This window comes from Neolamprologus multifasciatus, chromosome 12, assembly GCF_963576455.1.
Source record: "Neolamprologus multifasciatus chromosome 12, fNeoMul1.2, whole genome shotgun sequence".
In the NCBI taxonomy this organism is placed as follows: Eukaryota; Metazoa; Chordata; class Actinopteri; order Cichliformes; family Cichlidae; genus Neolamprologus; species Neolamprologus multifasciatus.
Genome location: NC_140450.1, coordinates 25,057,806 through 25,085,155, shown reverse-complemented (window position 1 = coordinate 25,085,155; position 27,350 = coordinate 25,057,806). Strand labels below are relative to the sequence as shown.

Here is a 27,350-nt window from a genome sequence, read left to right as displayed (position 1 = left end):
CCCTCCCTCCCACCCAATGGACTGACCATCAAGGCTTTTTAGACCGGCTGTCTCCGGCTGCTGCTCAGGCCCCAGCAGTGGACCAGTCAGCAGGAGGGAAGCCCTCGGTAGCTCCTTCCCTTTGCACGGTATATGTGTGTGTGTGTATGTGTTCTGTGTTTGTGTGTGTGGGGCGCCCACACAGCCACAATGCCACTAGGGGGCAGAGTTGGACATGGAGTCCACAGAGTTTACGCTGGAAGACTGCACACGGCTGTTGGAAATGGACACCTCTGGGTGCTGCGGCAGAAAAAGAGAGATAGATTTGTGTGGGTTAATCGAAATTTGCTTTGCCTGCTTTCCAAATGCGCCTGTCCGTTCACTTACATGCCTCCTGAAGATCCTGTCCAGCAGGCTGCGTCGAGGTGGCTCTGGCGGCTGGTTCCAGTCCAAATCTGGAGATCTCATCCCATGTGGCCCAAACACATTCAAATCTCTGAAACACTCGGTTTCTATCATCTGGATAAGATGAGCATAAGAAGCAGAAAGAGGAAAACTTGTGAGCTTTCCCAGCAAGTTACGAGAAACGCACTGAGCGTTTAAAATGCCGTATGACATGAACGCGCTTACCTCATTCTGCCACGGGATGGAAACGCTGCCTGTAGAGAATTTGGAGTAGAAGTCATTGTCTGTTTGGTCCAAATTGACTCCCTTGACTGTGGAGAACTGCTCTATGTCCAAAACATCCTTACAGTACACTGCCCGAGGCTGAGAGAGGGCAATGACCATGAAAAAGATTGGGTTGAAGGGAAAAACAGAACACAAGTTTATCTTAATAGATAATTTATCATCATGGAATTTTGCTTGCTGTTTCTGATTTTTTATTTTATTTTTTATGCTGGCTATTTTTGAATATTTCCACTGATATAACAAACTTAAAAAAAAATGTCCTTACTGACGCAGGAAGTGTCAGTAAGGATACTTGGTTTTAGCAGTGAGTTTGATTTAAACCTCCAGTGCAGAATAATATCAACAACTCACATCAGGCACAAAGGGAGGCTCCACCATTCCAGCCTCCATCCTCTTGAAGTTGATGTTTTTGAAGAACGAGTGGGCCTTGACGCCTGCTGCTCCATCCGCCTTGCACCCCAGCCTCTGCTTAGGGTCTTTGGTGAGCAGCTGGGTGAAGTAGAAGCAGAGATGAATCACTCAATTGTTCATCATTCATCTCTCGCTATACAAACATCTCTCCATCAAGCCTCACCATTCTACAGATGGCCTTGGCGTCCTCTGTAAACTTGTCGTTGTACTCCTCCTCTTCGTCCTGCACCCTCCTCTCCACTTCCTCCCGTTTCACTCGCTCTTTGCGTGCGCGGAAGGGCGATCGCCCTGCGGTCATCTCGTAAATGAGGCAGCCCAGTCCCCACCAGTCAGGACTCATGGCGTACTTTTCGTTATTTATCACCTCCGGAGCTGTAGACCCAAGGGAGAAACTTAATGAAACTTGCACATTTTACCCTTCTCCTTTCAAAATGTTGACTACAGTGCTTCTTACCCATGTAGCCTACTGTCCCCACTCTGCCTCTAATGAGTTCTCCATCAGGCACTTTGATAGCCAGCCCCAAGTCAGAAATGCGAATGTGTCCTGCAACACAGAGTGTTAGTGAGGTGAGGTGAGGTAAGGTAGAACTGCTGGTGTTATCCACATGTTACTGACAGGATCTTTGTGCAAAACTAGCTGGCTGTAATTTATCATAAGGCAAATGTGCAATTTAACATGCAAAATGCTGCATCGCAATATTTACGAATAAGAACTGCTGAAACTTCAAGACTCACCGTTGTCATCTAATAGGATATTCTCAGGTTTCAAATCCCTGAAGATGACACAGCATGCAAGTGTGTTAAAGCATAAAGTATCAGTTCACAACACACATTATTAAACAAATTTTTTTAAAAAACATTAACATTCAAAGGCTTTTCTCCTCTGACTGAATTACACCTTAAAATGCATTTAAGACTGTGTGAAATTTACCTGTAGACGATCGATTCCCTGTGCAAATGTTCGAGACCGCAGCAGATTTGAGCAGCGTAAAACTGGACCCTGTCTTTGTCGAAGCCAGGCGTGCCCATGTTGTAGATGTGAAACTTCAGGTCGCCGCCATTCATGATGGTCAGCACCAGACACAGGGCGTCTTTGGTCTCGTACGCGTACGCTAAGCTCACCTGGTTGAAGACAAGAACGCTCATGCAGAAGCCGCAAGGCATCAATGCTGCACTTTATTCCTCTTAATTTTCTACTTACGACAAATCTACTGTTGACTTTCTCTAAAATCTGCTTCTCGTTGAGAGCCATGGACTCTCCTTTCCTCTTCTTTATCCTCTTCTTCTCAAGCTTCTTGCAGGCGTACATCTTCCCCGTTGCTCGAACCTGGCAGGCACATACCTGAGGATTAAAGACACCGTGTTATCTCACATTTCACTGTGAAATGGCAATACTTTTAATGTCAACATCAAAATTTATCTCCGGGTCTCTCACCTCTCCAAATCCCCCCTTTCCCAGCACTCGGTACTGTCTGAACGTGTCCTTAGTGATTGGTTGCCTGGAAAAACACAGGCACAGCAAAACCCATTAACAGATGTTCATAGTATTGATTAAGACAGGCATTATGTGCAGAACTCAATACCATCCTGAGTCTCTTTCCTGTATAGATGATGGAACCTCTTGTACATAATTTCACTTTCCAGACACGGATACAATCAAGGCTGCTCTGAAAGCCCGCTGTTTACTTCCAACTGCTGTTTATTTACATGCCATCTGCATAAAATATTATACTGTTTAGAATGAGGTGTAATTCTATCCAAGTCATTTCTTATCTGGAAAATTATACCTTCTTAACTTTTTAAATTATGGTTGTTGGGGCTGTCATGACATCTGACGTTCATTTCATGATTATCACAGAAAGTTCTAGATATAATATTATTGCAATATCATTGTATTCAATTCATGTCTCATTTTATTCATTGTGAAATGACTTTAAAGAAAAAAAATAACAACCCCAAAACCCAAAAGGTTGGGATTTTGTGCAAAATGTAAATAAAAACAGAATGCCGCCATTTGGAATTCGGATAAAGCCATATTTTATTCACAACAGAACACAGAAAACCTACTTGATGGTTAAAATGGAGAAAAAATGGAGCTCGTTTTCAATTTTACTGCAGCAACACGTCATTTTGCAACTAATCAGGTGACGTGGCAACAGGCCAGTAATATGATTGGGTATAAAAAGAGCATCAGTTTCTCAGTAAGTATAGATAGGCAGAGGTTCGTTTTTTTGATGATGCTGTTCCCTCATCAGACAATATTCCTCTCTAAAAAGTCCAGCAGCTGCTCTCCTCAACTCCTGAACGTTTACAGGCTGTTGTTAAAAGAAGACGGGGTGCTACACAGTGGTGAACACGGCCCTGTCCCAACTATATCAACATCAAAAGGAGCCAATAATTTTCAGTTACATTCAGTTAGAGTTTTTCATTATTTGATATAATTTCTGTGTTCTATTGTGAATAAATTATGGATTCATGGGATTTGCTGGGATTTGATTATTTCCCAGACTATCAAATGTCCTTTACTAACATAATAGTGATATTTCGTTTGCAAATATCACAGTTATAGTCAATACAGACTTTGCATAATCCGGACTTTACTTATGTTGGGTTTTTCTTATTTACCTGTCGCTGGAGTCTATGTTTGTCTCTTTTTAGGTTGTTTCTTTGACTCACTGAATCTTTACCGCAACGTGATCTGGAGAACAGACAGCGGCTAATTTTTGTTTTAAAACTGTCAAACTCCACGCCAAAAATAATCAGACAAAAGAAGCACTGAATGAATGTGAGCTTATTTACCGTTATACACATAAACTTTTATCTCGACTTTAATTTTAACCTTGCTGTATTTATAGGACAGTGATCTTTACTAGTCATTTTACAAATAAATGATGTGTAATCCATATTATCCTGATTACTGATTATTCCCCACATTCATATCCCTGACTACAACTACTAAATTACATTTTATAAATGTCTGCATTCAGAAATGGTCATAAATGGATATAAGCAAACAAAACCCAGCCAACCTCTCCAGCATCTTCCACTGTAGAAAGCGGTCAAAGTACATGCTGTTCTGGTAGTCTGCAAACGGAGCTCCACTCAGGTAGTCATGGACAGCCCTGGTGCAGCGCAAAAAAAATAAAAAAATAAAAAAATAAAAAAATCAGTTACCAAAACGCACGTTGTGGGATGAAAATGCAGAGACAAGGCAGAGACAAATTAGAGAGAGTCCTGCAAACAGGTGAGCGTGAATGAATGAGGAACTCACTTGCGGCAGTTGCTGAAGATCTCCTTACATGGACTCAGCTCGAGGTTCTCTCTGCACTGGTCTGCAAAAACCTCCGCTATGTCTACACGCTGAGGTGACTACATCAACACATGTAAACAGTAGCACACATACAGGAATGTGTCACTCTTTATTACACACACTACAAATTAAAGAGATAACATAAACGCCTGATCTAATTGACGATGAAGTAACAATACATTGACTTTTTAATGCGTACACTTGATTACTAAACCCATGCAGGCATCTTGGCGTGAAAAAAAGAAGGCTCGAAAAATTTTAAAAAGCATCAAATGAGAAAACTTACATTTTCTGATAGAAAGGCCTTGATGATCTGGCACCCTCTGCTTTTTCTTTTTTCATCAGGTGTTACCTCATAGTCTTCCTAAACAAGAGAACAACTCAGTGTTGTTAACAAAACTCCTGTTATAGATTTGTGTTACATACTTTTATAGATGTGACAAAAAGTATTAACGTGCACTTGATCGTCTGCAGTCAAGTAGTTATTTATCAGTGCCAATTTCAAACAAGGCAACTTATGTAATGAACATTTTATAGACTATAAACAGTGGCATTTACATCACTTGATCCATTATTGGCTAATTTCAAAGTTCAGATGTAAAATATGATCTTTAGTTTGTTGTGAAGTTGTGAAACGTTTCTTTAGACTTCTATAGATCTCAAATCTACAACAACAGACAGCATTTAGTAATGCAATGATTTATTGGATGGGGTGTTGTGAAACTGTCTTTCAATCTGACCTTTTATTAATTACTTCACTGACATTTGTAACAGCTTGATTGTTGACTTTCTCTAGCGGCAAACCATGACTACATGTTTTATTAACCACAAAGTCTCAGTGGACACCCATTATTCTTTTGCAGTTGTTGAATAACAGAATTTATTGGAATGAAAATAATAACTTCTCCCTCCCAGTCAAGCCAAGTCAAATCGGTTTTTATCTCAAGCATCCCAAATCCCCAATTTACATCGACGAGATCTATAATCTGCGCAGGAGATTTGTTTAAAACAAGGAAATAAATTTCCCCTCAAACAAGTGCAGGAGGAAATGATGATAATAGAAAAACTAAACACAACTAAAGTGTTTTATAATCTTTCAACCAGAGAAAGTCAGCTGTGATAAATGACATGTTACTAAAATCCTTTTAAATTACACTGACGATGATTTAGAACTCGGACTAGAAGGCATTCAAACTGGATGAAGCCCCCCCAAAAAACCAAATGTCTCTCGAATTCTTCCTGCTTTTTTCCTTTGAAAGACGAAACAGCTGCTGTGCGGTTACAGAAACACACACCTCTCACTCTCTGTATATCTGTGTTTCACTGTCACTCTCACATAAACATATGCTGCTCTTGGCTCCGTGTTTGCACACATGCAGCTGATGACACTAACAGGTTGGGTCGTTACGCGGCGGACACACTGGACTTCTCGCAGGGGCAGTGACATGAAAAGCTCGCTGACGCATTTGGAAGCCGGCACTTTTAACCTCTCAAAAGCGGGAGGGGGAGGGCAACATGGCATCCATGCGGCACGCTGGCATGGCTGTTTCTATTAGTGGGCTTTTTCCAACATGGCCCTGTGTTGCCTGGCAACCACACAGTAAACACGGTGGGATTCCTTGAGGTCCTGCAGTGTCACAGTGTGTCACACCAGCGTCACCAGCTTTCCACTACAACACACATCAACGTATATATGATATGCACCGCGGAAGCACACATGAGCTTAAACTGGCTTTAAAAAACCACAGCATCACAGACACTACAGAATGAAACACGAAGAAGCCAACACTGTACGTAAACATGTAAGATTATGACTAAAAGTCACAGAGAACGAGAGAGCGCGCTGTGATTGCTGCCAAGTGTTGATTAACTGAGGCTTTGTTATCAGAGGTTTCAGAGAAAGACACACACACAGTAAATGAGCTGTCTGACTGGAGGAGCAAGAAAAGGGGGGAGGGGGGTTCAGCCAAAGGGGAAAGAAGACGCCTCTTTAGCCTTTTGGAAGCAGAGTAGATCCAACACATACAAACACCTTCTCATGATGTAAGAGGAACCATTGGAACCACTTAAGTTGCACACACCGAAAAAACACATGTACAAACACTCCCTCCTCCTTTTGAACCGCTGTGCTCATACTTTCACATGGCTTACACGTTTAAAAAAAAACCTGCATACATAAAAGAACAACAATTACTGTAAATTGTAGATCACACTAATTACTGCACACTAGATTACACAATAACACTGTCTAGTAAACCTCATACCAGCAATGGACTGCAATGTTGTTTAATCACTTGTAATACAACCACCTGCCTGGTTGTAAACACCCTCAGACCTGAGTAATTGTCAAATGGGGTTCATAAAGCTGAGTTTGTCACATGGACTGTAGAATTAGCTCCAACACGTGCTTGGCTTGAGTGTAAGTGCTTTCCCCCTACACAGAGTGGGGGTGGCATGGAGAGGGTAATGGTCACTTTTAGGGCTGGTCGGTTAAAAGTGGGCAGAAAAGTGGAGAGACGGGGGTGCGCTGGGACTGGAAGGGGCTGGCGAGGGAAACAATGCGTCCTTTCTGCCCGTCACATGTCCGCTAAGATATTCTGGGCATAGATAGATAACGACTTAAATGTGTCATGTGGGAGGTATTTTGTCTAGACGTGGACATGGGGTGGTAGGAGGCGAAAAGCTGGATAGATTGGGGATGTGGATGGTTGAATAATCACTACTCCATTTAATTGTGTCCTCTTGCTGTGTGACCCAGCAACACCGGCGTTTTTGCAGCCTGCGCTCTAATCAGAGTGAGTACACTAAAAAAGTTGATGAGTGTGTTTCCAGGACTGCATTTATCCAGCAATAAACACAATTTTTTTTACTCCAGATTCTCGCATCCGAGAACATGCTGTCCATTACATAATTGATCACACGCAGGTTACAATAAAAGGGAACCGTACAACTTAACATTTTTAGTCTTTTTTTTAGATGAGCCTTTAATTCCATGCAAAAGAATTAAATAAAGGGTGGCGACCAGAAATAACCATTGATTTTTTGGGCTAAAAGATGAATTCAAAATTATAGGTGATTATTTACTTCATTTTTTAAACAAGAGGACGAGTAAGCGCAAATCGTCATTACAAGATGATATAAAGTCGAAGTGCAAACTACTTCTCTCAAAACGTCACCTATAAAGTAGATGTAATATAATGCCTTTGAAATCCTTTCATGTTTAATAAAGATCTTCTAGGAAGAGAGCGGAATCGGCCATTTTCCAGCATTCCTGACCATGTCCAGTGATACACAGCATGTGGACAGGGTTGCAGGCAAATAGTCAGGTACACATTGTTAGCTGCATGTCGTTAGCGTGAAAGCTCCACTTCCTGTGAGCGGTTATAAAGAATTAGCCAAAGTAAACTGCAGGAGGACCACAACAAAATTCTAACAAACCTTAACAGAAACTTACCCAGCTGAGCTTGGACATTTTAAAGAAGCTAACAAAATAAAAATGGCTATCCAGCAATCCAGAGCTCAAAGCTAGCCACAAGCTAGCAGCCTCAGCATGAGCAAAAGATTAAAGAAGTTACTGGGAAGATTATAGAGACAAGTGAAAAAGGGAAAAAGGTCATTCTCCTGTTATTTGGAGAAGTTAAAAACACACTGGAGAATTATATAAGCAACTGACATTGGTTTTGTTACACCTGCTTTTGTTTGGTAAGGTAAAATATATCAGGTAAAGGTGGATGTACAACATCTGATTTTTGTTTATTTGTACATCTGTCCAGTAGCAGAGCACTTTACACAGTTGTTTCAGTTAAAGATGATCCTGCAGCTGACCGTGGATTGGGTTATATTGTAAAGTTCAATGATTTCTTCACACTTTGTTCACGATATTGCAATCCGTGCATTTGTAGTTTATGTTTCTGATAACTTTGTTTTACCTTTACCCATGAAAAGGATGTGACTGATTAGTTTGTCAAATCTAAAATGATCTGAAATGCAGAGACACTTTTCTTATTCTAGTCTAATATGAGCTTCCACAAGACTGACTTTTGAGGGCCAGAGTGGATTATTCAAATGTAATTTCATGAAATAACGTAGCGCACTAACATTTTACATTATGCTGTTTATTCAGTTCTGTGCAAATTAACACTTTTGAAAAGTTTAAAACTTCCTGTTTGAGAATCCCTCTAGTAAGCACTCCACTCCTAGAAAACTCCAACAACAAAATCATTATTAACATCCTCTGTAGGCGTCATAATGCGTGCTTCTGCCTGGGAAAAAAACAACCAAACAAAACTTGGATTTAACTAGGCAAATAAGTAAGAGCCCTAGTTGTCCAATGTGTTTCAGCTGGCTACAGGCTGTTTAACCCTAACTCTAACTGCTGCTGTAGTGAGTAGCTTCTCATTCCTTAAACAGCCTTGTTGGAAGACATGGTATTCCATGGTCGTGGTAAAGACGTTACACTGTCTCAGAAGAGCTAAATTATTGGCCTGCATCTAGCAAAGAAAACAACTAACAACTGTAACTACTAAAACTGTTTTAATATGTTTCATTAAAACTTGGTGAACCATCATCTCATAGAAACAAATGTGGTGGGAAAAAAAAATCATGACAATTTTGGTGAAATAAAATGACAACAAATCAAAAGCAAAAATCCCAGCTATTTCTGACTGTGAAAGTAAAAGTATTTCCAAAAGCTCACTGAACTCAAGGGACTGGAACTAAACAACTGTGTAGCCTAAAGAAAACCACTTATGAGTGAGGCTAAATAGACAGAAAGATCGGAGTAACAGAAAAAGGTCACACGGTCTGATGAATGATTCAATGTGATGGGCAAATCACGATGAGATGAACCCATAATGCCTAGTGCCTACCATACTACCCTGTGGGGAGCAGTGTTATGATCTGGGGAAGCACTGCTGCTACATGAGCAAGGTGCTTGTGGGTTCAAACCTGCCAACTAGCTGGAGCCTTTCTGTGTGGAGTTTATCAGTATTAATGCTTAACATTTTAAAAAAGGGTATAAAAAAAATTAATTTCTAGGTGGGATCCTAGTGTTGGAATTCAATTGTATTAATGCAATGACACTGGATGTGTAAGTCAAAGCTTTAAATTGTGTTTCAAAGACACTCTGTGCAGCGGTAAGATGACAAAAACAACAAAAGTACATGTCACACCGAAATCCTGTTGCGATCAGGTTCAGTTACAATCACTGGTTGAGGGTTGGTGTGATCTGTCACAAGGAGTTGATGGTTGACTTTTCTATTCCTTAGTTTAAAAAAATATGATATTTTTAATGCAAATATAAAAAAGAGGTCGATGTAAGTCGTGTATGCGTGCATGTTTACCATCGCATCCAACAGCTGGATGCATTGTTGGAGTTTCGGTCTGGTCTCGCAGAAAAGACGGAAGAGAAGTCGTCCGATAGGCTGTTTCTCACAGATGCTGAAATATTCCCTGTCTGCAAAAGAAAAACAAACAAACAAAAAAAGCATAAAATGAACACAGACTTTAAATCTCAGCCTTGCCAACAAACAGTCAAACACACTCTCTTTAGATGAAGGAAGTACACAAACACGTACCGATGCTGTTTCCCAGTTCAGTACACTGGCTTATATGGGGAAAACGAAGGATCTCCTTCCATTTTTTGCTCCTTCCTTTCCTTTTCCCTCCTCCACCTGTGGTGACAAGTAAAACAAGAGTTAAAAATGTTCAACTGAAAGAAATTAATAAAGTTGTCCACATTTATTTTCGTCAGTGAGGAGAAAATGAAGGCCCAATGGCTAAAAGAGAGGGGGAAGAGGGGGGGTTGTGTGTGGGCTCTCCCCTGAATGAAATCATAGTCTCAGCGTGTATATATAATTCATAGATTACGTCTCACTTCCTCGGTAACGCTCTCCTCTCTCCACTGACTTTCTTGCTCACTTTTTATGTGAGTGGCTTCGCTGGAAGTGGAACAGTGTGTGAGTGTGTGTTTAATATGAGTGTGTGTGTTTTTGTGTCCACACAGACAGAAAGCCCATTCTGACCGGCTCAGTTCCCATCAGAACCCAGACTGGATTCCACTGCACTGAATAATGATGCATCAGCTTCCTGCAGCTACGTAACACCATCACGAACAAAAACCACTTAGATCTACATCGCCTACTTAGATTTCTGAAGAAATTTTACTGTGCAGTCATCAACGGAGCTGATTATTTTGCCTCTTAACTTTCACCGCTTTCCCATTATTCATCAAAGCCATGTCTAAATCACCTTTGGCGTTTTCTCACAGTATCCACCAGATGCGATTAAATGCAACTTTTAACCTCGTACTTCTACCGCAGCCCGCTTTGCCCTTACACCATGTTCGTCTCAAAGTTATTTTTTCTTAATATGTTACGACTGCTCTAATGAAATGACAGGGATTTCCTTTAACCACTCTGTGCAGTGGAAATTTGCTGCAAGCAGCTCACCCAATGTGAGAGGCATTGAGAGCAATGACAAGCAGACATCTTTAAGTAATAACCCAGGAATGCGAGAGGCCCTACGTCATTGTGGAGGCTCTGAGTGAAAGCTTTTAGCAGTTTTCCCATCAATCCTGCTGCATTACTGTCTCATCCTTTCCTCCTGCTCTGCAGTCTGTTCTGCGTCTCACTTTTGCCTTTGTAATATTATATGATTTACTTGCGAAGAAAATTAAATTGCACTCAACAAGGTGAAGATTAGTCTCAAATTAGCATGTTTTGGTGTGATATTAGACCATAGCTGGGATACTTTCTTCCCCAGAAAGCCATAAACTGACTAAGATAAAGTAAGCCAACGGTCAAGCAAGTGAACCATAGCAGACTTAGTGCTGACTGCTGAATTACGTTACACATGAATGTTGGTATAGACAGAACATACATATATACATACATCACTGACTAAGGAAATGTTTACTCTATATTTACTATATGTAATATTTAATCTAACAGCAAATACATTATCTTATACATGAATACATTCATTCATGTTTTTGTCACTCTCTCTGCAAGATCATAAAAGTGTGCTACAATGTCCGATACTGAAATATCCTGCACCCAGAATGGATGTTCTGCTCTATATTAGTGTGCAAAAGTCTTAATCCACACCTCAGTTCTTTTCCACTTTGCTGGGAAAACAGGAAATAGATGCAGTCATCTGCTGAAACATTTGCAAATATATACGGAAACACAGCATATAATTACCGTACCATTCTTCTTGCCCTTTAGATGGATCAACTGAGGGACAAGATACATCTCTCGGGTCCTGTATGAGGTCTACTCAAATTTTTCACATGACTTTCAGATACTCTCCACGTGCTGTAGGCCTGCTACTCCCCCCCCCCCCCCCCCCCCCACTTGTCCGGTTTCCTCAGGTTTTTAAGGACACACTGCACAACATGCTGAGATATGACGTTTTGAGCTCATAGGTTTTTGGGAACCACTTTGTTGGTGGAAATATTTATGCCTGTCAGACTGTGTAATCTTTGATAACTTTTAACTATTTTTTGTTGTGAAGCTCTTTGTGATATTTATCTTAAAATGTGCTCTATGAATATTTAAAAAAAAACGTATTTACTTAATTTACTTACTTTTCACATATTGAACTAAAGAAATGGGAACAAATTATATGTTTTTGTGACAGGCTGCTGATAACAAAGATGTTTTGTTCGTTGCTAAATTGTCTGTTGTGTGTATGGACAACAGGTACAATTTTACAGCATGAATGATTCATAGGTCAGTGTTAAGTGGCTTAAGAAAAATGATCAGGCTCAAAGACTGGACTAAAAATGATTAACAATGCAGCCAATGTTGAAAGAAACCCTTTGAAAGACCTTCAGAAAGCCTGGAGAACTATTGCTTAAGACCAGTTTCCACTTTTTAAAAAATTACAACAAAATATGAAGAAATGAGGGGTGGCTCAAGACTTTTGCATGGTACGGGTTATTTTGCCCACATAGTACAAAGGCCTCATTTGACACACTTATGGTTATTATTCACTTACCAAGTATGACCCTCGTGTGTCATACTTTCAGGATTACATTGCAACAGCCAGCCATAACCATACATTATACAGGCACAAAGGGATTTAATTAGAGATCATTTCCATCATTACAAGCTGACATAACATTTTTGAACAGATGATTTCACAGCAAAGTATACAAAAGTATTTCAATCCACTTCTTACATATTTGAGTCATAAAACGTTTTACAGGGTTGTACTGACTCTTATTAGAACTGCAGTATTTTTCTTTTTAGGGGGAGGGGTGTTAAAGATAAGGGACCCTACGTCAGCAAAGCTCACATATTCAGAATGATACTCGTATCACCAAAGACAAACACGAAGCACGAATGTATTAATAACCCGAATAAAAATATCCCCAAAGACAATCATTAACTTCGAGCACCTGCGCCTCATTAACATTACTGTAGACGAAACTATGCTATAAACAGGCGCACTTCCTTATTTGATCGCTTCTGTAAACAGTTCGTATGTAAACTTATGCTCCCCACACAAAAATACCATTGCGTTGCTGTGTGCTCCAGTTTTTGAATCTCTTTTAACAAAAACATGACATCTGCCAAAAAGGCAAAAGAATACAGCGAATGAAGAAGGTCATTCCCCATGGGAGGGACGCCATGCTAAAAATGTATGCACTTGTGCTAGTGTGAGGCATTTGTGGATACAAGTGTCCAACCAAATGGCATAAATTTCCTGTGAAGGGTCAACGCCATGTCAAATAATTGTACCAAACATGGGTGCTCCACCCAGGCATTCAACTTCTACACAATGCTGAGACAACCACAAATAATGCAGTTCCTTCTTTTTCTTTCTGTGTCCTGTTTTCTTTGCCTCTCATTGCTCTCCAAGCCTATTTATTTTTCATTCTCTCTCCCTCCCCGCCTCCCCCCCTTTCCTGCTTTTTGGAACTCCTGGCATCACCTTCTGCTCTTCTGCTGCTTCCCTGTGATCCAGTATCTTTTTCCCTTCTGACACACTGCTGAAGATTTCCTGTCATCATCACATCACTGTCACCAAGTTTGCTGCCAGCCAATCACTGACCTCATTTGCTGTTTCAAGTCTATCAACCCCCTTTTGTTTTAGGACTTTTTTTTAAGGACGTCTACAGCTCCTTGGCCATAAAAATAGAACAGTGCTATAGATTAGTGGTTTGCCTCCCTTTTGGGCTTTTCTACGTGTGGTCTCTTGTCATGCTGTTTATGTTATTTTTATAACCCCTCGATTTCTCTCATTCATCACTGCAAATAAAGCTGCTCGAAAGCATATTTATAATTCGTCCCACTGTAACATTCGAGGCCCGTGTGGTGCAAAGACCAGAATACAGAGCACACCGAAACACTCCCACAAACATGCAAACATAACGAATCAATTATTCCTCATCTGAATGTAACAACAACAAATAAAGTTCTGTTTAGCCTTAGTGCCCTTTGGCCTCTTTTGTCTGTGGGCTCAAGAAAGCACAGCCTAACAGAGGTTAAAAAATTGTCTGACACGTTGCTGTTACACGGCTTTACGAAATGTTCTGGCAGGATTTGAGGAAGGTTTACAACAGTATTAGATATACAAAGATGAAAGCAAGTGCTAACTTTTTGAAATCATGTTTTGAAGAAGACAAAAACATTCACATGTTTCGTTTTACGTCCAGATTTGTAACTCTAGGTTCCTGTTTAACAAAACTTGGCTCTTAAAAGTATGAATATGCTCGTAAATATCCTCCATAAACCATCTTGTTCTCGGCCGTCTGTTTATTTCTTTCACTATTAAAGCGTTCTCACTCTTATGTGGTCTGTCACTTACACACGAGCTGAAATATGTGCTGTGGCGTGGATTTGCTGCACACAGGAACTTGTCAGTCTAATTTGTTCCATGTGGGCAGTGTGGTCGCCACCCTTTATTTATGCTCATGCTTAGGAGCTCTGACATCATCAAGGCATGTCAAGTAAAGCAAAACGAAGGTCAGAGACGAAACGTCAACCGTCTGGCGTAACACCAGGGGGTTACCCGAATCCCAAACATCTGTGTGTGTGTGTGTGTGTGTGTGTGTGCACGTGCACGCACAATGTCACTACTGTGACCTCTCTCTAGTGTTATCCTCATGCTCAATTTAATCAACTCGTGGCAATCCTGCAGGCCCCATCCATCCACACCTTCGAAAACAACCCTGCTTAGATTTGAGGTTATACGCACAAAGTGCTGACACTCAAAAGAACCCAAGCCATTAACATCTAGTGCCTGACACACACACACGTGCACACACATCATCTCTGAGGTCTCGAACACCTCCACTTACAATCTCACTCCAAACATGAAGTTAGATGTGCTGTGGACAACCAGCTGAAACCACATCCTGACTGTCACACTGTGCATCTGGCATATATGCAATAACATCTGCAACAGAATGTGATGTTAAGAGCACGAGCGTGAGCAGAGCCGAGCGCTCTGAATATGTGCTATTTTCTACACCTACACTGTGTAAAAAAGTGTGCAAGATTTGAGTAGGTTTCAGTGACTCTTCACTCTCATCTCCTGGCTGCACTGACCCTCTTTGTTCACAAACAACTCACTATCCCTTTCTGATTATCTAACTCTCGCTTATTCCCACATCACCTCCTTTGTCTGATCTGTTAAATGTCGGCCTCGCGGTTGAGTCATACTGTGGTGGTCAGCGAGTTACAAATACATTGTGGCCGACCAGTACCAGACTATGATGCAAATGCCTTTGTTCCCCTCGGTCCATCCCTCCGGGCACATCCAACCGTTTGGTGATCGGGATTTATTTGCATGAGAGCTCCAGGTAAGGGCCAGTGGTCTTGTGTATACAAAACACAAGTGGTAAACACCCAGCAAGCATATTATCGAAGGAAGACGGGAGCTTTGCATTTGCAAAACATCCTCTTTGTGCTTCTTCGATTCGTAGCAATGTACGGGTTTGCTTTATCACGGGAAATGTGATTAAATTGTACTACATATCCATCTGCTGCAAAGACAGAAGAGGAGCAAAGAGAAAATCATACCTTGGCACACTGCTTTTTTTTTTTTGGGGGGGGGGGGGGGGGGGGGGGGGGGGGTGCATCGAGCCATGTGTGAATGTTGCTCCTATATATGCAGTATAAACAGGAATGTAGACGTAAATAAAGATTTAAGGTACTACACTGCATACCAGTTTATTAAAAATATAAGCATATATGCATGCACATGCCTATCAGGTCAGCCAGCAGCACTGAAAGCAAACCAAAACAAGATGTGAAAGACTCATTATTGAAGATTTAATCCACATATTAAAAGTGCGTGTGTGTGTGTGTGTGTGTGTATGCCACAGGAAGGCAGGGGAAACACTGCCCAGACCTGAGCAGCAGGGGTGGACTATAGCAGGAAGACGGTCTTTGTTGGTCTGTTCCACCATGATGTCATGTGCCTCTGTTCTTATTACCATCCTAAATGAGCTCCCGTGTCCACATATATCACAATAATAACAACTGGATGGTCTGCCTGTAACATCTGCTGAAATGCTTGAAGCAAACATTGATGACGCGCACCTTTTTACCTGGCAACACACTCGGCTTCTTTTGGCTGCTGTGAGGGTCACATGTTGAACCGCTTAATGAGGGGTCATAAACTCAAAATCAGTCATAGACAATAAAACAGAGATCTTATCAGCAACAGTATTGGCGTTCTATTCAGCTGTGTCCCAACAACCTAGCGAGCTGTGTGCTGAAAACAACAACCAAATCTAGCTTGACCTAAGGAAGTAGCTGCATTCGACACACGTTTAAGATTGAGACATAAATTCCAGGTTTAACCTTTTGCCAACAGCTACTTTTGCACAAAGAGTTGAGGGGAAAAAACACACACACAACACTGCCCATTTCCCCGTCTTTATGTCCTTGTAAACATTACTGCTATTAATAGAGACCAGCCCAAGGGCAGCAGCAATGTGTTAATACAAACTGAGGTGGTCAAACCAGTCCATGACCTCAGAGCTAGGGCGCTGTGGCAGTTGTCACTAGAGAAGCGGCGCCTGTTAAAGTTCATGTGTTCACGAGCAAAACAGCCACGGTGTAGGAAGACACTCAGTGTCAAAACTTGCATGCAAGGACAGAAATCTGACAAGCGCAGCAGAAGGCAGGGTACATATCCTGTCTGGGAACAGTCAGGTGCCACAAGTTTCCTGTTCTATAAATATATAAAGTATGGAATGTGACGAGGGGGAAAAAAGCACGAAAAAACCCTGAAATTATATAACCCACCGTGCTGTCCGATCAAAGGACCACACACAGCGCAGGGCACGCTGGGTAATACTTGCTGTTTGCTCATCCATAAAGATCCAAGAGGACAGAGCATAGTCCACATGAAGCTAGCCGTAACAGGATGCTCCTGTGCTCTGACGAGGTATTATAACATCTGTTTACCTCGATAAATGTTTTGGTAGTGTGAACAGTGTCGCGATACAGTCCTACATCTCTACGAGGAATGATTTTTAGTTTATTCAGAGTGAAAATCAGCAGTTAAGTGAGCAAACACTGAGGAAAGTGCTTGAAAGGCAGAGAGCCGACTCATCAGTGTGATAGAACTCATGGGGCACTGTGGACTGACATTACCGGGTGGGTGCTTTCTTTCCTTCTGCATGAAACAAACAGTCTCTTCATAAAGATATTTGTTCCTTGTCCTGCTCCTGTGATGTCCTGCCACGAAAACATGCCTCGATTGAATAAAAAAAAAAAAAAAAGTCTTTAAAATCTGCTTTGGCCTTAAATGAGCCAAACTCCTTAATGAACTTGTTCAACCTCATTTATCAACTCTCAGGAGCTTTACTCAAGATTTATGTTTTTACTATATTATACAAATAAATTAGCTGATTTTACTCTAATGCACTCTAAAGAATCCCCGTGTCATAGGTTCCTATAAATAACAATATGTTATGTATAAATACAAAGCCACACCTCATTTCTTAATATTAATATTTTGCTGCCAAGCAGCCAGATTGTTTTATTTTTTTTTTTTTAAATGGTCTTGAGCAATAGTTCTCCAGGTTTTCATTGGACACTGGATGCCTTTTCACTCCAGTCCTTATACCTGACCATTTTTGTTTGTTTGTTAAGCCACTGACCTATGAATCATTCAAGCATAAAAAAGGCAACTAACTCAAGGGACGAACCAGTGTTGTGTCCACACATAACCGAAAACTTTGCAAAGAACAAGTTTTAAATTGCAGGCACTTTGTTACTAGCAGCCTAAACACACATCATTTGCTCCCATGTCTTTAATTTAATCTGGGAAAAATGCCAAAATACTATTTTGACACCAACAAACTGATTCCTAAAAGGCTACTAGTGGAAAACCTGGCATGGTGTGCCGTGTGTCCTTAAAAATTATAAAGAAACTGGACAAGTCAAGAAAGAAGTGTTAGCACAAATCCATCTGATGTTCACTGTTCAGAGACATTGCTCAGTGAGTCTTTGCAGCCATCTGTAAAACACAGTGGAGGCTCTGTCATGGTTTGGAGTTGCATTTGGAGATTTTGTCAAAATTGATTAAATTACGAATGTAGAAGAGTACTGTTAGATTTTGATCCATCATGCACTCCCATCTGGAAAGCATCTGATTGACAACAGCTTCAGCATGTCAATAATTTCAAACATGCTGCCAATGCAGTAAAAACATGGATCAGTCATGATCCTCCACAGAGCCCAGACCTCAACATCATCAAAAAACATGTTTTAATGAATCCCTGTGCCTTTTTTCCGAGTTTTTTTTTTTGGATCCGAAGGCTGGATCAGCACTTTTTTACAGTTGTGTATTTCCTCAAACATAAAAGATCCCTCATTTCTTCTTTATGTTTAATTGTCCTGACATTTAAGGAAATAAACAGCCTCATTTAACATCATGTAGGTTCTGAGTGTGTTTGCATTGACGTATACAGTCTGGCATTTAGCTCTTCATCCAGCAGGAGATATCAGAGAGAAAGTTTCAGAAGTTACTGTATAGATTATTGGATTAATGCACATCAAAAATTCATCAGCTGTTCCATTAAAGCAATATGGCAGCAGTGCAGAGCGCAGGAAGCACATGCAGACACGATGAAACAGTACTTAAGTAATCACCTGTGTGTCTGAGAGGCTTCTGACTGCATTCCTGGAGTACTTTAATGACAAGCGCTTAAAATTCACATTTTTCCTCCATCCACTTTCACTCGGCTTACCGAGCCTACTTTTACTTTAGAAAATCATCTCCTGTATTTCCCAGAATTCCACTCGACAACCCCTGGAGAACAGGCGTGAACTTGTTGCATCCAGCTGAGTTACGTATACTGTATGTGTGGGTAGAGGCAGCAATAACAATAGAGATAGTAGGAGCCAGAGAGCTGAATTTTTTTCTACTCAAGAAAAAATGAGTCACACTCCTACTCAAAACACAGCGAGCCTTGTGGCGTGTTGTCGGTGGAGATATGGGTATCTCTGCTTCGTCTTTGCTTTATAATCTCAGTGCAAAACTGCTGTTATAGAATGAAAGGGCAATAAAGGAACCCCTATCCTTGAATCTACAGACAAAAAACAAACTTAAACAGCAAAAATGTTCCAACAATATTAATTGAAATGGTGTGAACTGTACATGCAGGGTCATATATAATACCCCAAATGTAAATGAAGACATGCCATGCAAGCAGCTCTGCCAGGCTAACAGCGATCTAACTGTGGGTATGTATGGGAATTTACAGACAAATGAAAATGAAAAAAACAAATGAAAAATTCCTCCTTTAAAATACCTAATGTATCATATTTGACACATGAGGTTTTGTGAGTTGTTGTGACTACATCATCAGTGTGATTTTCACGCCTTGGAAAAACCTGGATAACCTGAGCAATGCATTTTAAAGTAATAAATTACAAAATAATAATATTAATATGCTGGATGTAGCAAATATTATATAAATTAAGACTCATATATGCAAATGGATATTTAATTACTTTTAAAATATTGTCATATGGTTTAGTTAACACTCAATTTAAACAATTGTTTTGTGGTTCAGGCTTTAAAGGGTTAAAATCTGCACACCTGGAGGGCAACAAAAAGTTTTCAAAAGATTTCAAAGAGCTCAAAAAAAATCACAATTCCCAGCCTGGCACGGCACTAAAGAATAACTAGTCAGCAGACTCCATCTTATGGGGACCGAGAATTTTTTCAAGCTATCTGTAATATACTTTTAACAACATTAGCAGTGATCTCACTTCCAGAAAACACATGATGGGATTCAATGGGATAGTCGGGCATTGCCAGTCTGGTCCCATCCATCTCGTATTCAAATGAATCACCTTTTGTTAAAAACGCCATAAACAGTCCTGCATGTATACGCAATATATTCTTTTCAGGTCCTCTTTTTAAAAAAAATATTTTACTTCTTTCCTGTCAGGAGGACCCGATGAGGAAATGAGAGGCTGGTTTCCCTCCAATAAGAGTCTCTACTAAATAAAAGCTGACAGTTTTATTCCTCGGTTCCGTCCTTTCAGACAGGTCCTAAGAGAGGAGCACTCCAGGCAAATGTTTTTGTTTATATGAAAACGGGGCAGAAAGTTTGTGCGTAACAGAGACTACAGAGTCTGCAATATAGTGCTCATACTCAGATTACCATTAGCTGGCAGGTGCAAACAACAAAGATCAGTGTTGTGCATTTGATAGTGGAGGGTGCAGCTCATTTCACTACATTTTGCGAGTTGTAACGACAGCAGCTGGACTTGCTTAGGTTTGCTGTCCTATGGAACGCTGAAGCACCCACCCCCGACATCCCTCCAACCTCCTCTCCCACACACACAACCCTCTGTAAATCTCTTGCAAAGACAATAGACTAACTGTAACTCTCCTAGCAGCAATGACTAATCAGTTCTTATCAGCTAGTAATCTATGTAGTTTTAAGTTGTCTTCTTAAGAAAACAACTGCAGCAAAAAAACCCTAAAAAATGTGTAGGACTGGTTTCAAACGCAATATGCTCCAATCGGAGCTTAGTGCAGGCTGAATCTGGGACTCTGACAAACTTTTGGAGACTTCCAGATATTTAAGACACAGCCATGTTGAGTTAATAATCAAAATAATCAGCGACTGTATATTTAGGGCAATGCAATTTCATACCTGGAATGGTAATTTACACTATATTTTTCTGCTGCTATTATTACTATGCAATATAGTCATTTTTCCTAACAGCAGTGAATACACACAAATGTCTCTTATATTCTTACGTGTACATATCCTAGATTCCTTTTTTATACCTTTAGATTTATATTGTACAGTCTGACGGCGAGTAAATGCACAGAAATTTCGTTGTGATGTGCACTAAACTGGATGACACTTAAGTGGCTATTCTATTCTATTCTATTCTATTCTATTCTATATCTATCTATGTTTCTTTTTGTAGATTAATTGAGTAAATCTAAAAAAAAAAAAAAAAAAAAAATTTTTTTGGTGTTTGCCTAAAAATGTCACAAAAGATTAAATGATTATGTAAATAGCTGATAATGGTAGCGCTTTACTTGGTCCTAAGGACGCTTTACACTATACACAATCATCCACCCATTCACACACACACATTCACACACTCACACACTGGTGATGCCAAGCTACAGTGTAGCCACAGCACTGACAGAGGCGAGGCTTCCGGACACTGGCGCCACCGGGCCCTCTGACCACCACCAGTAGGCAACGGGTGAAGTGTCTTGCCCAAGGACACAACGGGGCCGGTTCGGGGCTCGAACCTTCCGATTACAAGACGAACGCCCAACTCTTGAGCCACGATCGCCCGATAATATCATAACCCTTTTCCTTTCACTCCACCGATTACAAATTATTTACTGGCAGTTATACGGTAAATTCTAGTGTATTCTAGGGTAATTACCACTGATGATCAGTAGGTAAATACAGTAAATGTACAGCTGAAACACTAAGAAAAAAGAAAAGGTATTACTAACTTTAACTATGATGTATTTGTGACTGTGTTTGCTTTGTAATAAGTCATGTATAATTAGGTACTGTGTAAAAAAGGAGGTCCTCTGACAGACGTCCATTCAAATTACAGCTGTAAATATCCAAATTTTGTGCAACCCAAATTTAACTGTGTACTATCTAGGAATGAAAACAGTACTTTCCAATGAACTGCTTTTTTGTTATGTTGTTTTTCATGGTTATACTTCCTTACAAAAACCTTTCAAACATTTACATTTTTGACAAGGGACTTTTTTTTTATACTTAGGTTGAAAAATAACATCAGCACATCTGGTAACACTCTTCAGGAAGTTTTGTGTTGTAGTGAGAGGTCCCTGGGACTGTTTCACAATCTACTCAGTAAAGCTGTTTTCACACGTGAAATCTAGAAAATTTGAGGTGAATCATGTTTGTCTTCTCACTTATGCACAAGCACGATCTATTTTAACCTGCTTATCAAAGTAGGGTCGTGGGAGGGGGCTGGAGCCTATCCCAGCTGACACTGGGCAAGAGGCACAGTACACCACAGTCACACACCAGTCCATCACAGGCCTAACACCGACAAACGACAACACACTCTCTCACATCCACACCTGCAGCCAATTGAGAATGGCATGTTAACCTAACAAGTGTGTCTCTCAACAGCGGGAGGAAGCCAGAGTACCCGGAGAACCCACACAGGCACATGGGAGAACATGTAAACTCCACACGGAAAGCTCCCAGCTGGCCAACAGTTTCAAACCAGAAACTGTCTTGGAGAGAGGTGACATTGCTAACCACTGCACCCCTGTGCTGCCCTCAACGGCTGCCTTCTCACTACTATAATAACCTGTTTTAGTTATGCGAGGAAGCCGTCTCAGCAGAATGACAAGCGCTTACTAGCCGTGTTTAACGTGCGTTTGCATATGTACATACACCTCCTTTGGGTAATGTTTCAAAAAGTTACCAGTAACCTAAAACTGTGCAATTGCTTGCACTATTATTATGTTCATAACCTTTGCAATAGAACATGCCATCGCCTATTTAACCACAACAAAGTAACTCAGTAAAAGGATGACAATCTACCTAGTGACTAAGCTGAAACTGGACTGTAAAGGTTTTCCGTGGTTTTACTTCGCTGTCTTGTCTCAGATGGTGATAGACTGTCCCCTTTTCTATGCAACCAGCATGAACTTGCACCACAGCATGCATGAGATCACACATGAATTTATTGTAAAAGTCAAGTAACGTCGTGAAAAAACTGGGGCTTGTTTTTACTGCAGTTGGGTCGGTGAAGAAATGAGTTTTTCTTCATATTTCAGCTGTAGTTTCTCTGGGTTTACGTAGTAGCTGTTCCTTAGTTATTACCAATGGTGACTTCATAACAATACAAAACATTTACCAGTTCAATTAAGAGGCTACAGAAAGGAGGCTTACTGAGAATTCAGTTCAGTGATGATTAAATAATAAATCCTCGCCTGCTGTATTTCTATCACTTTTAGTCGTCCACAGCACCTCAGCTGCTTTTATTTTTTATATAACGGGAGTTTTACTTATGTAACTACAACGTTCAAAAAACGCTGTAGCTCGAATGAGAAAGCCCACAGGCAGCGGAGTGGAATTCTGTCTAGTCGCCCAAACTAAATGCCCGGGCTCTGTTACCACAATTCAAGAAAGGCATCTGGATGCAGCAATGCAGTTTTTCCCCTGCTCTCATTCACTTAAACAACCGATGACGTTCACTCGCCTGGCTTGGAATCTGCGACTGCTGCCAGCAAGAGTTGTGAATGGGGAGGCAGGCAGACAGAGGCTTGTGAACACACACACACAATAAGCAAAGGGTCTACTGCACCGATGCTGCTCGCGTCACAGCGGCTAAGTTCAGGTTACATTTAAACAAAGGAATTTGCCCCACACCCCTCATCGGCTATCGCACACATAAATCTACAGTATGTTCTGATATTATACCTGCTCGCTCGCTCTGACTGTATGTCAGCTATATGTATAACATTAAAGGCCACAGTGTAACAGATCCCACTGAAACAAAGAGCCCTGTCAGGCCTAAGTGCCTTTGTTCTTTTTGATCTGTTGTAAAGCCCCAATTTCCTCAGCTGACAAACTCACACAGACATCACAGCTTTTAAGGCCAGCGCACCAGCGTTTCCCCCTGCTGCTCTGACACAGTAAGCAGTGCTGTCGCTGTCAGATGATACTCAGATGACCATCGAAGTGTTTCATTTCACCGCATACTCATCATCCATAAAGTATCTTCCGCAGAGACCGGAGAGGAGCTCTACAGGAAGATGGAGCTCGGATGGCAGTAGCCCACTCAGTTTGTTATGTAACAATCAATTTGATTAAATAGCTTATGGGCTGCATCAAACTGATAGCGTATTATACCATTGAGCTTTATGTAAGACAGCGGTCACTTAACAAAATGGTCCAATGTGGTCAGAGCCCCTCTCTTTTAAAAAAAGAAAAAAAAAAATCCTCTTGTGGAAATCAAGTTAGGTTTTTTACTGTGATTAAACGGAGCACTCTTTTGATTAGAAATCCTCCATTTCTAAAGTGTTTCCAATCTTCCAGCTAATTACTAATCTCAAAATTATCTCTGAATACTGATAAGCGACGATGAGCCTTCACCAAACTTGGCGGCAAATGCCAGACCAGCACCGTCAGAGCAGCCATCGCTGACACTGAAGAGTCAAAGAGCAACAAGAGGCTGGCACGAGGCCTGTTTTGCCACTCTTGGCCCGGGGATATCAATAGCTTTCTTATTTCTCCTCTTTTCTCCCACTTGCACATTTTTACTGATCTGGGAGGTGTGAGGATGCTGGCATAAACAAGCCAAAGACTGCAGTGTAAACTGGGCCTTCCTGTTGTCCGTAGCTGGAGAAGTTTAGACAGAGGATGCTTGCCTCTCGGTTCAGGCATGGCTGGAGATATGCTCACATAAACAAACAGGAAAAAACACTGTTCACTTTGCTCCACTCGCATTCTCTCGCTGTTGCTAGTGCATGATCTAAAATGAGTCTCTGTGTGTACAGTACTGTGCCTTGCTTAAATGCATGCATGCACAGAAAGCAGCAGCATTAACAGCAGCAGACATGGATGTGCATAGCCTTTGGCACTGCGTCACGTAATACAAAACCTCTAATGATTTAGACCATTAGAGGATACAACCAATAATGCACTCGCGACAACCTGTGAAATTGTTCAGTGTGTGCACTGCAGCCGGCTCCAATTCAACTGTTGAATCAGTCCCACACAGCTACATTTATAGAGGCATTGATCAAACTGCCGAGAAAGTCGTGCTTCAGCTATTAACTCAAAGATCCATCTCATCCAATAATTGTATAAGGCCTTATTCTCTCCTCCACACACGCGCACACACAGTCAGGGCAGATGCACACCATTGGAGCAGCTGGGACAAGCGAGATCTGTCATGGGTCATTAACTGCTCTTATTAATTCATGAAGCTTGATTCACTCGGCCCAGTCGTGTTCTGCTGCCATAAAACAAACGTCCAGTCCAACCCACGGGCGAAGGCATTCTTCGTGTGGATTTTGACAGCATGTCGCCATCCTGGTTCATTTTATTACTCTATTAGTGCCTATGAAACACTTCCAGCTCTATGTGCAAGAAGCCCATTTATTTTAAAAACGTGCCAACGTTGTAACACGCGTGGAAGGAGCTGCAAGAGAACCAAAGTCTTTTCCTGCGTCATCTTGCAAACCTGCAGAGGCTTTTGCCACATCAAACTATGAGCTTCCCTGCAACCAGACCTGTGTACACTTGCACTTGTACATACACCGAGTCATTTTAAACTGAAGCAAAAGATTTGATGCATTTACAGAAAGACAGAAAAATGTTGCAACCAGTTCCAAAAAAAAAAAAAAAAAAAAAAAAAAAAAAGAATAATCATGACAATAAAGTGGGATGAGTGTGAGTGGTGGTTTTTAAACCCCACTGATTCCCAAAACAGGTTTGGGATTACTGAGGAGGGTTCAAAGGGTATCCCAAAGGGACGCAGGTACACTCAGGACAAAATGTAATCCGTTTTCATTTTATTTAAGTTTCTGGACATTACCCAGACTGAATAAGGGAAAAGGATGCCTATTTCTCTCAGGATTTATATTGCTGTTTGTAGCTGCACAACCAAAACACTCCCCAATTTTGGCTAATGAGGCGAAACCTAATGAATTTTGTTTTGTAACTTCCCACAGGCCCCAAACCTGAAATAAAAGTGCCCACATGATCCCAACGACCAAAACGCTCAATGCATCACACAGTGCGCGGCGTTTACCTCCAGGCCTTCCTCGTGCCCTCAGCGCAACCCTGTCTTCCTCAGAATGAACTGTTAATGACACCGTGCGCCTTCATATTTCAGACCGTGCTGTCGGGCTGCAACTGGCCTTTTCAGACATTTGACTCTTTCTACACAGATAACCAGAGTCCGTCTCTCCGCAGGGGCCCTTTACACAGATTTCAACACCAGTCACGTCATCGGATCACCGTTCAAATGTCAGCCAGCCTAAGCTCATTTTATTCCCCCTCTAGAAAGGAGTTATTCCCCGTGTCAGTGTTTGCTCCAGCATGCATAACGTTGCGAAAGAGCCGCTTTCATATGCACAGACAGCGAAAGCGGATGTGGGAGGCAGACCACCCTCCCATCCTCCCTCCCCTGCCACCCCCGTCCCCCAACATATATATATTGATATATATATATAATGGGGGGGGGGGGGGCATACAATTTGTCAAAATGTGCAAGGATTTTGGTTGACTCGAGTCTATCACTGATTACAAGACGAGCAGGTTCGCGGTGTTCCGTTGATGTTGTCTGCACTGTCTGCACAGCACCCCCCTCCCGATTTTTTTTCTGTTGCATCTTTAGGATTTACCTGCCGTAATGAGCCACACAGTCTGCAGGCTGCCGTCATCCTTACGATTATTTTTTTTTTCTGCACAGCTCAAAATATGACAAAAGCAGGCCCGCTTACTATTTGTGTCAACTTACCCTCTCTGGCTTTTAGCAGTACAGTGTTGGCTACTATGTTCTCCAGCTCCATCAAAAAGAAAAAAAAAGAGAAAAAGAAAAAAATCCTAAACGTAGAGGTTTCTCGGCACACAAACGTCTGCGGCGAATACAGCGTCCTTCAGCTCTGTGCGATGCGTTTCTTTTTCTTCACTCCTGGTCACTATCCAAATAAAATTCACTCATATCAAAGTCGTAAAGGATAAAACAGGATGTCATAAATTTGCTTGCAGTGTAAGCTGGGCATGGTTCTTGTTGTGGGCTGGAAGTGCGGCGCTGCATTTCTACTCCAATCCCCCCAAAACCATTCCATGCGTAATTTGGGTAGGAAATCTCCCCGACGCATAAAATAATTATTTCTGGAAGATCCGATGTCTGCAAACCGGGTTCTTTCGGCGGCGGATCCTTAACAAGGGTACACTAGGATACCGCCAGCTTTACCTTACAACAGCAGCAGCAGCAGCAGGGGTTGGCTGAGTGCACGAGAGAGGACATCAGCGGGCCCCCTCCTCCCCTGTTGGTGCGTAATCAAAATAGGCTGGGCCTCTCAGTTAAGCGGCGTCACACAGTCAGCCTCTACCAGAAGTTAGGCCACGGTGTCTGCAAAATAAAAGCACACTACAACTGCCTGGCTCGCTGGAGGAAGCGACACATTTTATAAAATGCTTTTTCTGGATTCTACATTCACATTTTCTTTGGTCCCGCACGTTTCACCTCGAGTAGCCATGAATCTCATACCCAAGAGTTTCTACAACTAGTGAGATTCTTTCCGCCAAAGTGATTCCATTTCTGTTCCAGTAACGCAAGCACAGGTGCTCCTAGTGGCAGTAAAGATGAAAAGGGTAAGAGGTAAAGTCGCCCTCTGTAGTTCAATTTTAAACTACATACGAGAACTGGTGTGCATAACGTTATGGATCACTTTTGCGAATCAACAAAGCTAAACAAGCATTTCACCTTTG

The 27,350-nt window shown here is 41.4% G+C and overlaps 1 protein-coding gene across 1 annotated transcript; it reads right to left on the bottom strand.

Moving 5' to 3' along the window:
* grk5l (G protein-coupled receptor kinase 5 like) lies at positions 1–26,857 on the bottom strand. Its single transcript, XM_085179132.1, has 16 exons — positions 26,374–26,857; positions 9,967–10,062; positions 9,733–9,845; positions 4,677–4,754; positions 4,352–4,449; positions 4,110–4,202; positions 2,516–2,579; positions 2,282–2,422; positions 2,012–2,202; positions 1,816–1,853; positions 1,535–1,624; positions 1,244–1,452; positions 1,021–1,158; positions 610–747; positions 367–498; positions 1–279 (listed from the first exon to the last, which is right to left on the bottom strand). Exons 1-16 carry the CDS (start codon positions 26,423–26,425, stop codon positions 196–198), a joined length of 1,755 nt encoding a protein of 584 aa, XP_085035258.1. The 5' UTR covers positions 26,426–26,857; the 3' UTR covers positions 1–195.
* Positions 26,858–27,350: the final 493 nt, after the last annotated feature.